The sequence below is a fragment of the Xenopus laevis genome, chromosome 4L, assembly GCF_017654675.1.
Source record: "Xenopus laevis strain J_2021 chromosome 4L, Xenopus_laevis_v10.1, whole genome shotgun sequence".
Taxonomy (NCBI): domain Eukaryota; kingdom Metazoa; phylum Chordata; class Amphibia; order Anura; family Pipidae; genus Xenopus; species Xenopus laevis.
In genome coordinates this window covers 116,978,735-116,993,948 of record NC_054377.1, presented here as the reverse complement: position 1 = coordinate 116,993,948, position 15,214 = coordinate 116,978,735, and the positions used below count along the sequence as shown (strand labels likewise).

The 15,214-nt window shown below is 39.8% G+C and overlaps 1 protein-coding gene across 1 annotated transcript in view; it reads left to right on the top strand.

Moving 5' to 3' along the window:
* Window positions 1–6,330, top strand: part of fam78b.L (family with sequence similarity 78 member B L homeolog) — a 65,799-nt gene extending 59,469 nt beyond the window's left edge. Inside the window, exon 2 of the mRNA XM_018258801.2 lies at window positions 5,149–6,330. Within this exon, the coding sequence (XP_018114290.1) occupies window positions 5,149–5,677 (529 nt within the window). The 3' untranslated portion in view covers window positions 5,678–6,330. The remainder of the gene's footprint in view (window positions 1–5,148) is intronic.
* The last annotated feature ends 8,884 nt before the right edge of the window (window positions 6,331–15,214 follow it).

Here is a 15,214-nt window from a genome sequence, read left to right as displayed (position 1 = left end):
AGAGTCCTAGGAGTAGCACCTTCTCAAGACATGTATTGTCCCTTGCATGCAACTATATGCAGATTATCAAAGCAGCCTGAATCGGTATATTGGCATGCAAGTGGCGTGGAGTGAGTATGGGTGTAAGTGTGTGAATAGTGAATTTTCCACTGGTGTTCACACACGGCGACTAAAGCTGGCCAAAGCAAGGTCGCCAAACAAGATGACCTCATCCCGATGTGTCAACCTTGAAGGAATCCCGATCGGAAACCGATTGAAGAAACAATCGGATCATAACGAGAAAAAAAAGGGTAGTCAGATCGAGGACCACATCAAAGAACCGATGTGGTCCTTGATTGGACAGGATTGTTTAGCCCGACAGATCGACATCTGGTTGACTTTCGGCCAGATATCGATTGGGGAAGCCTGTCGGGGGGCCCTATACACTGGGCAATAAGCTGCCAACTTAATCTGTCGGCAGCTGGCATTTGCCTGTGTATGGGGGCCTTAAGAAGTTGATTGTTGAACATGTTAAACTGAACGGAAGCCTCACATTGTATAGTAATTGCTTTTCTGTTTTCCCTCATTAGACAAGCAAGGATAGCAGAGATGTGTGCCCCAAGCATTACAAGACCTCACATTATAGTACTGCATTCCACCTCTGGCCCCAATGGGTTAAGCACTCTGCCTCCCGATCACTGTAAAAGGAGCCTCTCGCTGCACTAATTGTGCAAGATTATGTGCAGGTGTATAAATAGCCACGCAGAATGCAAAGTTGATCCAACAGTTGATTAGATAGCAGGGAGGGGGTCTGCGGGCTCCATACAGAGAAGGAAAGCAAGACATCACTGTAAATATGTTAAGTAGCGAAATCAAGTCTTTGGCAAACCTCAGGTCTTGCAAGTAAAATTCACCGAAGTAAAGAAAGGAGCCCACTAAAATTCCATTAGCAGTTTAGCACAGTATGTATAAGGCAGACAGCGAAATTCATCATTATTTAGAAAGGTTACCATGTATGCCTGCGAGTGTGACCTCACATAGATTCACTTAAGTTGTACCCACAAACCTGAAGTTGTTATCCAAGTAGATTCACAGTTGGCAAAGTGAGTTTTAAGATCATTCTGTTTTGAAATAACCATTTTCTTAGTGAATTTTCAGCTAAAGAAACAGAGGAAACAGACGTGTTTGCACCCTAAAGAAGAGGATCTCTACGTGACTTTGTTCAGCTCGAGCGAATCCACGGCACAGTTGGATGTGTGCTTCTCGTTTACTTCCAAATGTTATCAAAAGAAGCAAGTGCTCTCATATTGCTGGTGCTGTTTTAAGAACATTAGGCGTCCCAGAGGACAAGCATGCATTTCTCTTTCATCCTATAGCAAATACACGCAAAGGACAAATAGATAAAAAAAAATCCATAATACCGTCTTTGGTTATTAAAGTTATAGATAACTGATCCAATGGGCAAGTTATGTGTGATTGTTTCCACTTTGGGAAAGTACAACAGGGGATATTGCCCCATATCACTTCTCATTTTTAGTTCATGGGAATTGTCACAGATATGGCACGTCTACGACTATTGCCTAAAAATGCAGACACTCACACTTCCAGATGGCAGTTGCTTGCATGTGCCCTACTCACAACAGCTCCCATTAACTATAATTGGGAAGTGAACTGCAAAAAAGCTGCACCTTATAACTGGAAACGTTATGTGCTTTTATTTCCAAAGACTGGGAAATGGAATAAAACTTGCAAAGTTTGCAGCAGAACCAACAGAAGCCAATCAGATGCTAAACATATAGTAAATGTTACCTGCTCATTGGCTTATATGGGTTACTAGACCTGGTGCAACTGTTGCAATCCTTATTACATTTTGGCCAACACTTTTCAGCTGTTTCCTCTGTCCACATTCTGATGATGGAATATTGACCATCCCTGTTGCAGTATTGGTGCTACATTCTGTTTAATAGATAAAATAATTAAAACAAATCTATCATATTGACTTCACTTGGTGAGCAGAATATTACAAGTGCTCTAAATGGAATTAAATCTTCAATCACTTTAATCAATTACTTCTCCAACCAATGTTCAATACAAATATAATTTGTCTTCAGTGTTATAGGTAGATGTAGTTGAAGTAGTCATATGAACTCAGCTACATATTCCCACTGACAAAAAAAAAACATCAGTGTTGGTGAAAAAAATGTAAGCGTATCAAGGTTGAATAAAGACTCTGGCAGACACAATTAAAGTCATGTTATACATGCTGGAAACTATAAAGCACTTTGTAAAAATGAGACTTTGCTGCATAAACTGTTTATTTCTTCTAAACAAGCTGCTTTAGAGGTTCATGTGTAGGGCCAAATGACTTTGTATAACTAGCTAGCAGCTGAAAAAGTTTTTTCCAATGGCGCCCAATGACTAGCTTGTAGCTATTTATGTTGTTCCTTGGGCCCAAGGGCTCTCCCAAACATTTTCACCCGTGAGCCACATTCAAATGTAAAGAAGGGTTGGGGAGCTACATAAGCATGGAAATAGTTCCTGAGGATGCCAACGAAGGGCTGTGATTGGCTATTTGGTAGCCCATATGTTGACTGGCAGCCTACAGAAAGCTCTATTTGGCAATGCAACTGTTTTTTATGCAATCAAAAGTTTCCTCCAAGCCGGGAATTCAAAAATAAGCACCTGCTTTGAGGCCACTGGGAGCAACATCCAAGGGGTTGGGGAGCAGCATGTTGCTCACGAGCTACTGGTTGGGGATCACTGATCTAGAAACTACATAGATTGTACCAGGGCCAGGGACTCTGTATGACTAGCAAGTAGCTGTTAAGCTATTATACATAAGGGGTGTCCACTACAACTCTATGGCTTGTGCATCTAAATGACATGCAAGTTAGAGGGGATGCCTTAGGCAGGGTGCGGATCTGGGCTGGCAGGGCCCACGAGAGCCAGGGCCCAGCAGGTTTTTTCCAGGTGTCCTGTCAGCCCAATCCGACCCTGGTGGCCACAGGTCTCTGACCTCCAAAACAGAGCGTAGAGCTTTATGGCAATTCATATAGTGGTGACTTAGCAAGAGATTATAGGAGTAGCAAGGCAGGTTGCAAACAGCAGATTTCTCCCCCTTTTCATTGTTGTAAATAACTTCTATAATCTCTTGATATTAGGTATGTAACAAAAGAATCAATAATTACACAAGGCCAAGTAAAATGTAGCAACCAATCAGAAATTAGCATTTAATAGCTATTAATCAGCAGTTAGCATTTAAAGGTCAACTATTTGAAAGATGACCATCTGAGGTTTCTAAACCACATGTTAACTATGCAGCGCCAGCTCTGATGTGTATGTGTCAGCTTAATGCAGTCATACTGTATATCAAACAAATTTATTTTATAAAATGCTCTTGATATCGTATTTTTTTTATTTTTTAACATTACAAAATAAGAATTTGCTCCCTGATAATTCTATGAGATGGGACTTTTGTGTATTTGATTGTACGAATCTCCATTTCGTATGATTTTAGGGCCGTGTGTGGAGAGTCCCGACATTTTTCGGCTAAATTTCGGCTACCGATAATATCTCTGCATGTATTGCCGATCTGACGATTTTCAGTGGGAGACTGTCACCAGCTTTTGTCGGACTTAACTTTCATACAATTGCTGTCAGTCTTTTACTACTTTATTTGATATGAAATGTTAGTGGAAGGTCGGGAGATGGCACTGAACGATGGTTCGTCCGATAGGAGGGTACATCTGCACATCTATGGCCACCTTTACAAACAATGTCATTTGCTCTTCTGTTTGCCTTGATACAATACAGTTCTGAGCAATAAACTATTACATATCCAGAGATATGAAGTCCAGCTTAAACAGCTCTCAGTGTTCCTGTCCTTTTAGACTTTTTACCACTCACACACAGCTAGTTAGCGGTTTAATCAATCTCTTGTCAAGTAATTTATCCTCCTTTTTTCCCTACATATGATTTATTATCATTGTATTCTGCCTACACGTGATTATACCTCAATATAATGCCAGGAAGGTACCCATTACATTACAGAGTGACCTCTGCAGCAGGGCTGGAAGTAGAGTTAGGCAGCATAGGCCACTATCTATGGTGAAATATTTGAAATAAGCGGTGGGGATAATTTCAGAAAATGAATATTGCTAATTCATACAAAGCCTGTAACAGTGTTACGTGTCTTTATTAAACCATGGGCAGCATGCTGGGCACGTTGATAGAGAAGCAGCTGAAATAATTGACCTTGTCTCTTCTCACCATTCCTATGTCAGCAGATCTCCATCCACCACTGTCTTTGCAGGACTGGCAGTAAAGTTGTGGTGCGACTGTGAGGGAGGGTGCAGACCTAGTAGCTGAAGATACTAATAAAGAAACCAGTGAACATCATTAAACCCTATTAGGAAAGCCTATATTATATTTATTTTCCAGTCTCATTTTTTATCTAGTGGAAGATATCCTTCCCATATTTCAGAGCTATCTGATATCATTTTCCAATTAAGAGTTCCCATACCTGTAGTCTGTTCTAGAGAATCACATACAAATTTGCAGACAACTGAGGATGATCACTTACCCAATGGTCCTACTCTACATTACAGAATCTGTGAGTTCTGGCAAATGCCAGAGGGGCTGCTGTAAGATTCCATAGACCCTCACTATTTAGTAGGCTGGTGGGGGCTTTTTGGGCCTCTGTGTACTTGGACTCCTGGTCTAAACCTGCTGACTCCAAATGGTATGTGTGTTAGTAGAAAAAAAGGGTGGCGTTGACTGTGTGTTTTAAGCTTTTTCATTTTTGAGGACTTGGTGGAACCGTGGAAGGTATGCATTTGCCCTCCCCTGGGGTTTTAACTTTGGTTCTTTTTTTTTTACTATTGAGATATCTGTTGCCATAAAGTCTGTCCCTCCATAATACCCCCTTAACTGGCCTGTAGTAAGTTTCTTGGCTCTGCTGCTGTAAACAACTGCCCGAAAAAAATATAATCAACTCAAAGAACAGTTGGGTACCATGATCTTCTTCACCAACCTAATATACAAGGACTGGCAAGCTGTTATTTCCTAATAACTAATACAACCACTGCCATGCAATTTCTTTTGCTAAATGAGATGAGAATGTCAAATGAGAAATGCAAACTGGCTCTATCTGTATTTTTATTTTGTCAGGTCAAGTTGGGAGCTTCCAGATTTGAGGGAAGGAAGAGTAAAAGCAATCAGCGATTCTGATGGTGTAAGTTATCCTTGGTATGGAAACACCACCGAAACTGTGACCTTAATGGGACCTACAAACAAAAGCTCACGATTCTCCGTTAGCATGAATGACAACTTCTACCCCAGTGTGACATGGGCAGTACCCATCAGTGAAAGCAACATGCCCTTGCTCACCAGGATCAAGAGAGACCAAAGTTTTACCACCTGGTTAGTAGCTATGAATACCACCACCAAGGAAAAAATCATTCTGCAGACTATAAAATGGAGAATGAGGGTAGACATTGAGGTGGATCCAAACCAGATGCTGGGTAAACGTGCCAGGCTGGTGGGAAGGACTCAGCAGGAGCAGCCTAGGATTTTAAGCCGCATGGAGCCTATCCCACCAAATGCACTGGTAAAGCCTAATGCCAATGATGCACAGGTCCTTATGTGGAGACCAAAAAGAGGACAGCCTGTGATAGTAATCCCAGCCAAAAAAGAATGAAGGGCAGGGGTCTATTAAAGATATTCTTTATAGCTTGCAAAGACCACATGGAGGATTTAAGGTACAGAACTCTTTACAGTGACCACCATATGCACTTTTGGAAGGAACACAGACGTTTTATACATTATATTTATTTGAGACAAATGGCATTTGTCATTTACATTTCTTAGTGCCTGTGGCCAAACATAAATTATAACTCCGGGAAGGTCTTCAGTACAGCGACTGCTATTGCCACCTTTTTGCTTCAGCCAATTAGGTGCATATATGGGAAATGGGAGGGGGGCTGAAATGCTTGTAACCTCGAGGGGTAACTTTGGTGTGAAGTGTTGTGTTCCATATCAGTTAAAGATTAATCCTGAATAAGAAAGGGGTGCAAGAATTATGCAAAAACACATAAAAATACATCATTGACATATTGCTTCCCTTTAAAAGTTATGGAAAAGAATATTGTACTATCCCCTTAAGGTAAAATTCTTCCTGTTAACACTCATCTCCTGGCATTTAGTGACTGTTGGCTGTTACAATTTAATAACATCTGGAAAGGCACAGGTTGCACTACTAGCCTAAGGTGATGATTTAAAGGACAAGTAACACTAAAAAGCATTTCTTTAAAGGGCTGGTTCACCTTTAAGTTAACTTTAAGTATGTTATAGAATGACCAATTCTAAGCAACTTTTACATTTATCTTCATTATTTATTTCATATAGTTTTTTAATAATTTGCCTTCTCCTTCCGACTCTCTCCAGTTTCCAATTGGGGGTCACTGACCCCATCGAAAATCAAATGCTCTGTAAGGCTAAACATTTATTGTTATTGCTACTTTTTATTACTCATCTTTCTATTCAGGCCTCTCCTATTTATATTCCAGTCTCTTTTTCAAATCAATGCATGGTTGCTAGGGGAATTTGGACCCTAGCAGCTAGATTGAAAGTGCAAACTGGAGAGCTGCTGGATAAAAAAACTAAATAACAACAAATAATAAAAAATTAAAACTAATTGCAAATTGTCTCAGAATATCACTCTCTGCGTCATACCAAAAGTTGATTTAAAGGTGAACACCCCCTTTACTTGCAATGGCATAATAGTTATTCATGACAAACTCAAGAGCCTATCAAAAGTAATTTTTGCAAAAATGCTGGACAAATGTCATAATTAAATTCATGTAAAGATCTATTGTTTGTTGTTAGCAGCTCTTTCTTGTATTCTACTTTATTTATGTAATCAAGATTACAGGGATCCAGCAGTCATACTTATCATAAATGTATCACAAGTGAATCCAAAATAGCATAATACGTAGCCCCCCACTGTTTCCATACAATATTTTTTTACCGTTTTTTTAAGTGTTCAGATGTTTAAGTCAATTTCAGGCCGTATAACAATCTCCCTGCCTCTCATCTCACCCTTAGATCAGGGTTTCAGCCTAGAGTGTTCATTGTATCAATGGGCCCCATAGCCCTATGGTCAATATTATATTACACAAGAGCCTTGAATAAACTGTGAATAAGATGCGTAGAAATAGTTCTTTATGATGTTACTTGAGTCACGTGACTCTTGTGTATTATAAACGTATTACAAAGTTGTCTAAGGGTAGGACTCCACGGGTGATGTCTGCGCGATCTGACGCGCTGCACAAAAATGCAGGCATCACGTCGGATGCGACAGAAATATGGTAAGTAATAGAATTGTCAGACGGTGTCGCAGAGTTGAGCCGACAATATGCGACTGTCGGATGCAGACGCTGCACGCTGTGTCTGCATCTGACAGTCCTGTCGCGTCGGATCAACGTTGCGACTTCATCCAACATTTGCACATCTTACCTTATTTCGTTGCATCCGACGTGACACCTGCATTTTGCGCAGCGCGTCGGATCACAATCAAATAGTCCATGTTGTTCCTCCCTTACAGTTCCAAAACTATACAAAAGCAATCACTGTGCCCTTCTGTTATGATATGGTCATGACACTCTTTGGTGACTTCTGATATACTTGTATTTTACAAATGGGGCTACATTATTCCCAATGCGTTTTGATAAGTTTGGATATGGTCAAGTGTTCATAGAAAAGAATGCCAAGTCTGTTAACTTCAACCTGTTCCTAATGTCTTGTATTAATATGTGCTATCTTCCACACTGCAGGCATTATTATTAAACCGTCGACCCAGCTGTCTGTAGTGTGTGTGTGTGCTCACACCACTAGTCACTTCTCTTAAAGGAGATCTAAACCCAAAATACTGAAAAATTACAGAAAATATCCACTGGAGTGCCTGTGATGGAATATGAGATTGGAATTGATATTTGATCAACATGATCTCAAATTTTTGTATTTCATTGAATATAGATATTACTACCCTTAGGTGCCAGTTGTTGTTAGACGATTGTCCCTAGAGAAGTCAATTGTATTATATTACCCGGACACCATTTATGGGGGCTATCAATATGTTCTCTTCTGAAGATGGATCTGTGTATCTGGAACACAAAGTGCTGCACATCTCAAGTTAAATATAACTTGGCTCATTGCACTTATACTGTTTATAGGGGTAGTGGTTCCTTCCCAATATACTGACGAGCACTTGCTGATGAAATTACATTAATAAGGAAGATAGTTTTTGTTCAAAAACTTCTACTTCAATGTAAGTGAGGCAGGTGGTAGCCCCTTAGGATGTCAGGGTAGAACACTGTAGGGGCTTCAACCAGAGGGCAATTTTGAAGAAGTTCTTTAAGATATTCCTGAAAGCCGAGTATGAAGAGCAGTTAGTGTAAGATTGGGAGTGAATACTTATTTTTGTCATAGACATTGTCTGAATCATCGATACAACACTGTTGTGGCTGACAAATATTGGACCTCAAAACAGGACTTGAACTCCAGAAAATCTGAAAACCATTACCGTATTGTTCTTATGCGCCTTGACCCCACAGTGCGTGTTTTCTGAGAAGTCAAATACTGCCCTGCTGGACCTGCTATAATAACCTACAGTCTTATTGATAACCTGTGTTCTTTTGGATATATTCTGTGTTTTGGTGGTGGGTACTATATTAAGAAAAACATTATTCTTGAGTATGAAAGGAGAACAGCAATGCTCCTTTCTTCCTTTATAGTTTGCTTATGAGATCCAGAAGTTTGTCTGAAAACTTGGCTTTGTGTACGATACACTAAGGCTCAGTGCAGAGAGTCGGCAGTTGCGGGCACATGGCGGCATTTTGTTCTTCTGCGCAAAGGGCATGCTTGCGACAGTCTCATTAAAACTCCATTTGCCAGTATCATGTAGCTAGCTGGCAAACTGCGAATGTGGGCTATTCAAAACATCAATACAAACTTATATAGAAATGAAATGAAAAAAAAAAAAAAGCGTTACCCTTATTAATTGTTATTTTTCCAGCCAGTGCACTCAGTTCTTTCTTTCCGATATCTGACAGCTGTGCAGAAACTGCAGGGTCCAAAACTTGAGCCAATTGCTGTTTAGCAAACAAAGCAGATGCTGTTAAATCCATGTCCTGAGAGCTGCCCTTTGATAACAGTTATATTTGGAAATGTATAAAAAACAATAAATATGAACCCTTTATGCTGTTTTTAATACTGATTTAACTCAGTAGTAGAGAGTGGCTATGTCCCTGCTGAAAGTGCTTTGAGAATGAGACCTATGGGGGACAGGGGAGCTAACTAGCCAGTCTCTTCAGGCTGCTTGCACTTAGCAACAATTTGTTATTTATATGATCTATAATAACAATAATGTCTGGAAAAAGAAATCTATATCGATGTCTTTATCTCAGCCCAGTGTCTCCGTGTATTCACCTGCCTTCTCGGCTGACAACTGCAGCTGTTGAGTTTCATTCTATACAATAAAGAGAATAAATAATTCACACTGAATAAATGCAGAGAAGCATTAGCATTAGAATCCTGGTAAAAAGAGAGAACTTGCCCCAGAGAGCTTTTCATCTAATCGAGACGTGGGCATGTGACAGCTGGAGACAATACACAAGATGCCATGTTTATGATACTAGACCCCTCTCCTCGCCCTTCTTTTCATAGATCACTAGATTTAAAGAGAGCTCCCAGTGTATTTGCTATTTTTATGAGAAATCATAGAAATCATTAATTGTTGTTTGTTCCTTTGTACCATTTACTTCCTGTTCTGCAGAGCAGGAAACTGACTAATGCTCTGTCAAGGGACCACGACCCATCAGTGCAAAGAAAACTGTTCCAACTCAGCAGCTCCTGTATTCCAAGACTTTTGAAATACAAGAGCTGCTGTATTGCAGCCAAATCAACATGCAACTGCTTGAGGCTAGAAGGTGGCCTTGGGAGTTGTAGTTCAGGTTGGATAGCTCTGATTTACATGTTATTTACCCCTTGGATTGAAATCCATTAGTGATGGGTGAATTTCTCACATTTTGCTTCGCCGAAAAATATTGTGAATTATCCACGAAATTCGCAAAACGGCAAAAAAAATCACAAAAAATTTGTGAAACTCAAAAATTGACAGCAGCATTAAATTCAATGGGCGGCCGAATAGTGTGTCACGGGGCAATTTAGACGCAAACAACTTTTTGGAAGCACATCCAAAAATTTTTGACACCGGCAAATTTTCGGGAATTTCTTCATCTGTGGCGAAAAACGGGAATTCGCCGCAAATTTGCGCCAGGCAAATTTATTCGTCCATCACTAGAGTCCTGGGCCACTTACATTGATAGGGCCCCCTAATCTATATCTGTGTACCTATTAGTATGCCCACCCACTCCTTCCCCATCCCCGCATTCCCAACAGGTCTTTTCCTTATTGATTTTCCCAAATCAAACTCCTTTATACTGGGGAGTAACACCCCAGTGGTGACAGAGGAGCAGCTCAGGCAGATTCAGCTGCTATTGTGCCAGGCTCTTTCTTCACTGCATCAGCCCTTTGTTTATTTATAGAGGGTTTTTTAAGGAAATCACATATTTCTGTATTTGTTTTTTAACTAAAACCAGCAGCACCAAGCAAAGCACATTTTGTACCACTGGAGAGCACAACTTCTTTATTTTTGGTAAGATCACAATTAATATGATTAAACCGACCCCTTTTTATTTTTCGGTCAGGGATGTCTAACCTGATATCTTGTAGCTGTTGCTGCTCTACAACTCCCAGCACCTCACAAAAACCTTTATCTCTCAGTGGGCTTATATGCCACAACACAGGAGGAACAATGGATGTGCGTATGTAAAGGGAAGGGTTAATATACATTATGCTGGAATAGGTTTATGTTGCAGTAAAGTTTAGATGCAAACATAGGGTTTGCTCCTAAGCCAACAATACCTGTGGAATTAATGTGTGTCTCTTTTTGTCAATGATCTCAGATAGGCCACATCCTGGACATTACAAGGATAAGAAAAAATGGCTAATTCTAAGCAATTGGCCTTAATTTTTTTCATTTTTGTAGTTTCTGAATTATTTGCCTTTTTCTTCGTACTCTTTCCATCTTTCAAATGGGGGTCACTGACCCCATCTAAAACAAATGCTTTGTAAGGCTACACATTTATTGTTATTTCCACTTTTTATTACTCATCTTTCTATTCAGGCCCTCTTCTATTCATATCCCAGTCTCTTGTTCAAATCAGTGCCTGGTTGCTAGGGAAATATGGACCCTAGCAACCAGATTGCTGAAACTGCAAACTGGAGAGTGGCTTAATAAAAACCAAAATAACTCTAAAACCACACATAATAAAAAATGAAAAACAATTCATAATATCGCTCTCGACATCATACTGAAAGTTAATAACCCCTTTAAATCGGATGCAGTTTAGGCAACTTTCTGACTGATATCAATTGGGCTTGGCAGAATATCCCATGGACTTTATCTAATCAAGGATGCAGTCCACTGCCAACCAGCACAGGCCCTTATGCCATTCAGTGATTGGTTTGTAGCCCCATCAGTCATGTGCCCATTACCCTGCTGTTACTTGGGTTGCCAAACAGGTAAAAGATCTGTTTTTTGATGACCTGGCCAGACAAAAGCATATGTATCTGGATACATTCATCTCTTAAAATTCCAATGTGACATACAGAAAGGGAAAACCAAAAAATCTAGATAAAAAGGTACTTTAAGTAGTTTTCCTGAATATGCATTGCCCTGGGCTCCCTGTACTTCCCCACTGAACCTGGACACTGTTTGTTAAAACAAGTCCTAAATAGAAGGAAGAAAAAACGATCTCACTTTATAAAATAGATGTTAAAGCTGTTGCTGTCGCGCTGTTGTAAAACTACATCACCCATCATGCCTGACAGCGTTCTCCTATTCAATGGCTCCGGGCTTTACAAGCTCATGAAAAATGAGACTAAATTATTATACTTAACTGTTCCGAAACCCCCTTTAGCATTATAAAAATAAGCATCTATAAGTCTCGTACTAAAGGGATTACAGAATATTACAAAATGAAATGTCACAGAATAGATTATCATTTAGATTATGCTAATCAAGCATGAGTTAATTTCCCTGTAACAGCAGCCGAATGCTTTGGCGGATCACACACTAATAAGTATATAATCCCCAGCTCGGGCAAAGGATAGTGGAGAACTTGCAGAAATCTATGGAGCTGTTTATGGTGCTGAAATGATTTGTACATCACTACTTCTTTATTTGAGGTCGTACTCTGGAATCTCATATGATGGGTTACCCATTGTTTCTCCCACTATCAAATGGGAAGATCGGGGTAATATATATTGGCTTTTTTGGCTAAGCTTTGCCTTATTACACATTTTCTATTGTGAATCAGAGGAAAGTAGGCTGAAATGGGCTGTTCATCAATGTAAAAGTGTTTATAATAAGTTTTAAGGGGATGTTAGTGGAGCCTCAGATGAAGGACTACCCAGGGCAGAGGGATTTGAGCCACTAAAGCTGTAATCAGATCTGGATACAGCTACAGAGAATGGCCAATCATTTCTAAAGGTTCATTAGAGGCAGGGGAAGCAGCTGTAATGCAAAGGCTTCTGGGGATAGAGAAAGCCAGTGTGGAATGAGAAGGAGAAGCTGCAAGGCAGAGTTAATGTGAGGATAGGGATGAAAGAATCAAACTGCCTGAAACACAGGGGACGTTTGCTATTCCCTAGAGTCTCACCAGCAGCACAAACTCTAGGATTTCCTCATCTAGGAACAATTTTATCAGGCAGCGGGTCACTCATTTACGCACATGCCCCTGAGCGAAATATATATAATGGAAGAAGGGATTTAAATACACCTTGATTTCTTCCCTAAGTATTTTTCTTGTGGAAATTGGGCATTGTACATTGTTTGTTACAGTTCCATGATAATACTAATACTTTTAGTAAAACTTTTATTTTGCAGTTAACATGAATGTAAATCCAGTCCAATCCAATCCAAAATATTGTGTGCACCAGAGCAGATGTACTCTTCTGTAATGTTCTGTCTGTAGCTGCATGACTGCTGGAAAGAAGCAATGGTGCTAAAATGTGCTGCAACCACTGCAAAATGATCAAATTATAACTTATAGTGCAATTCTAAATAGGTTCCATTGCTTGTTGAAATATTGGTTAAACCAACAGAGAGTAGGTTATATTTGGTTAGTCTGTGGAACTCTTCATTTGTACTTTTAAAGGTAAACAAAATATTTAAATATAACATATACCCTTTTTATATAATTCTTTGAAACTTTTATTTCTTAAACACACATTTTGTGTATTTATTCAAGTGGGAGCTGCCACCTGTATGACCGAGTCATTCTAGATAGACTTGGAGAACAAAATCAATGCAAGAATAGTCCCCTTAAAGGTACAATCCACATATGTTATATGCACCAGATACAATGGAATTCCATATACACCAATATTCAAATATCCAAGCCTAACTAGGAGCTTTAATTGTCCTTTAAGTATTAATTGACCTCAATTATAATGTGACAAAGAACAAAAACTGTATTCTGCCTTCCTGTCCAAACCCCATTCTCTATAATAACAGGCACTAGCAGTACCTCTAAGCCAAAATCAGCCACTTGGGGATCAGCAGCAACTGAAACTGGGCTAAATATCATTGGAGTCAGCAAAAGAAGTCTTTGTATCTGCATTTAGAATGACCCCAAACTGCTGTTGGTTAAATTGATGCTACCCAAGTGCACAGATAATAGGAAATGCAATATAACAGATAAATAGTAATTGCCACGAGTGCTTAACTGCAGGCACTTGAATCATACTAGAATGTATGAGAATTGGCATTCATTATTGCTACTCTAAATGTCAAGGATAAAGATAAGCCAGAGAGCAGTTTGCATTGCGTATATGTATTTGTATTATAGGATATGAGGATATCAGTAAAGGTTAACTCGTTCCCCTTCCACAGTGGCTACATCATATAGCCTTAAATATAATATAACAGGGGGATTATTCATTGCATGGGTTGGTTTCATTGGCAGAAAAGGACTGTGTGAATGGAGTTGCAACGTGTTCAGTAACAATGAATATTCCGTTGCCCTTTGTGCCTTTGTGCATAGGCCTTCACAGCCCCTCTCACAGAGTAGCTCTTGTATCTATATGTTAAAGGAGTGGTTCACCTTAAAGTTATCTTTTAACATGTTATAAAATGGCTTATTCTAGACAACTTTACAACTGGCCTTCATTTTTCTCTTTTTTATAGTTTTTTTTAATGTTTTGCCTTCTTCTCCTGACTCTTTCCAGCGTTCAAATAGGGGGGACACTGACCCCATCTAAAAGACAAATGCTACACATCTATTGTTATTGCCACTTTTTATTACTCAGCATTCTATTCCGGCCTCTGCTATTCATATTCCAGTCTCTTATTCAAATCAATGCTTTGCTAAGGTTACTTGGACTCTAGTGACCAGACTGCTGAAATAGCAAACTAGCGAGATGTTAAATAAAAAGTGAAATAACTCAAAAACCACAAATAAAAATCAAAAGCAAATTGTCTAAGGATATCACTTGGTACATCATACTAAAAGTTAATTGAAAGGTAAACAACCCATTTTATAAAGGGATGGAACCTGTTATCCAGAATGTTTGGGACCAGCAGCATTCCTAGAGGGGGGCGGTGCGTGACGCGCAGCCGGGGCCCCGCCCCCTTCTCCGTACGCCGCGCTGCAGGGGTGATTTCAGTGGTGTGCGGCCCGCTCGCACCCCCTGCTCCCCCGGTAGTTCCGCCACTGCTTGGGACTTTGGATTTTCTACATAACAGATCTTTTCTTTAATTTGGATTAATTCATAGCTTTTTTTGCATAACAGATCCCATACCTGTATTAGAGCTACCTTGGTACAAACTTTTAGCATTTTCCACTACAGCAGCATGGTAGGGGAATGATATTTCTCTATAAGGCTAAAAAGATAGCCATGAAAATGACACAAATATTTTCATTTACCGACGCATTCTGGGAGTACTGTGCACGGAGCTGGCGGGATGTAACTTTGCTATGTCAGCCAATGCATAGTAACGTAAATTCAGTTTTTTTCTACCGGGATAGGAAGAAAATGTGCAATATGTTACATTTATGGCTGGTACAAGTCCAGTGTAGGAACTGGAGATCAAGCCAAATATCTAGCATTG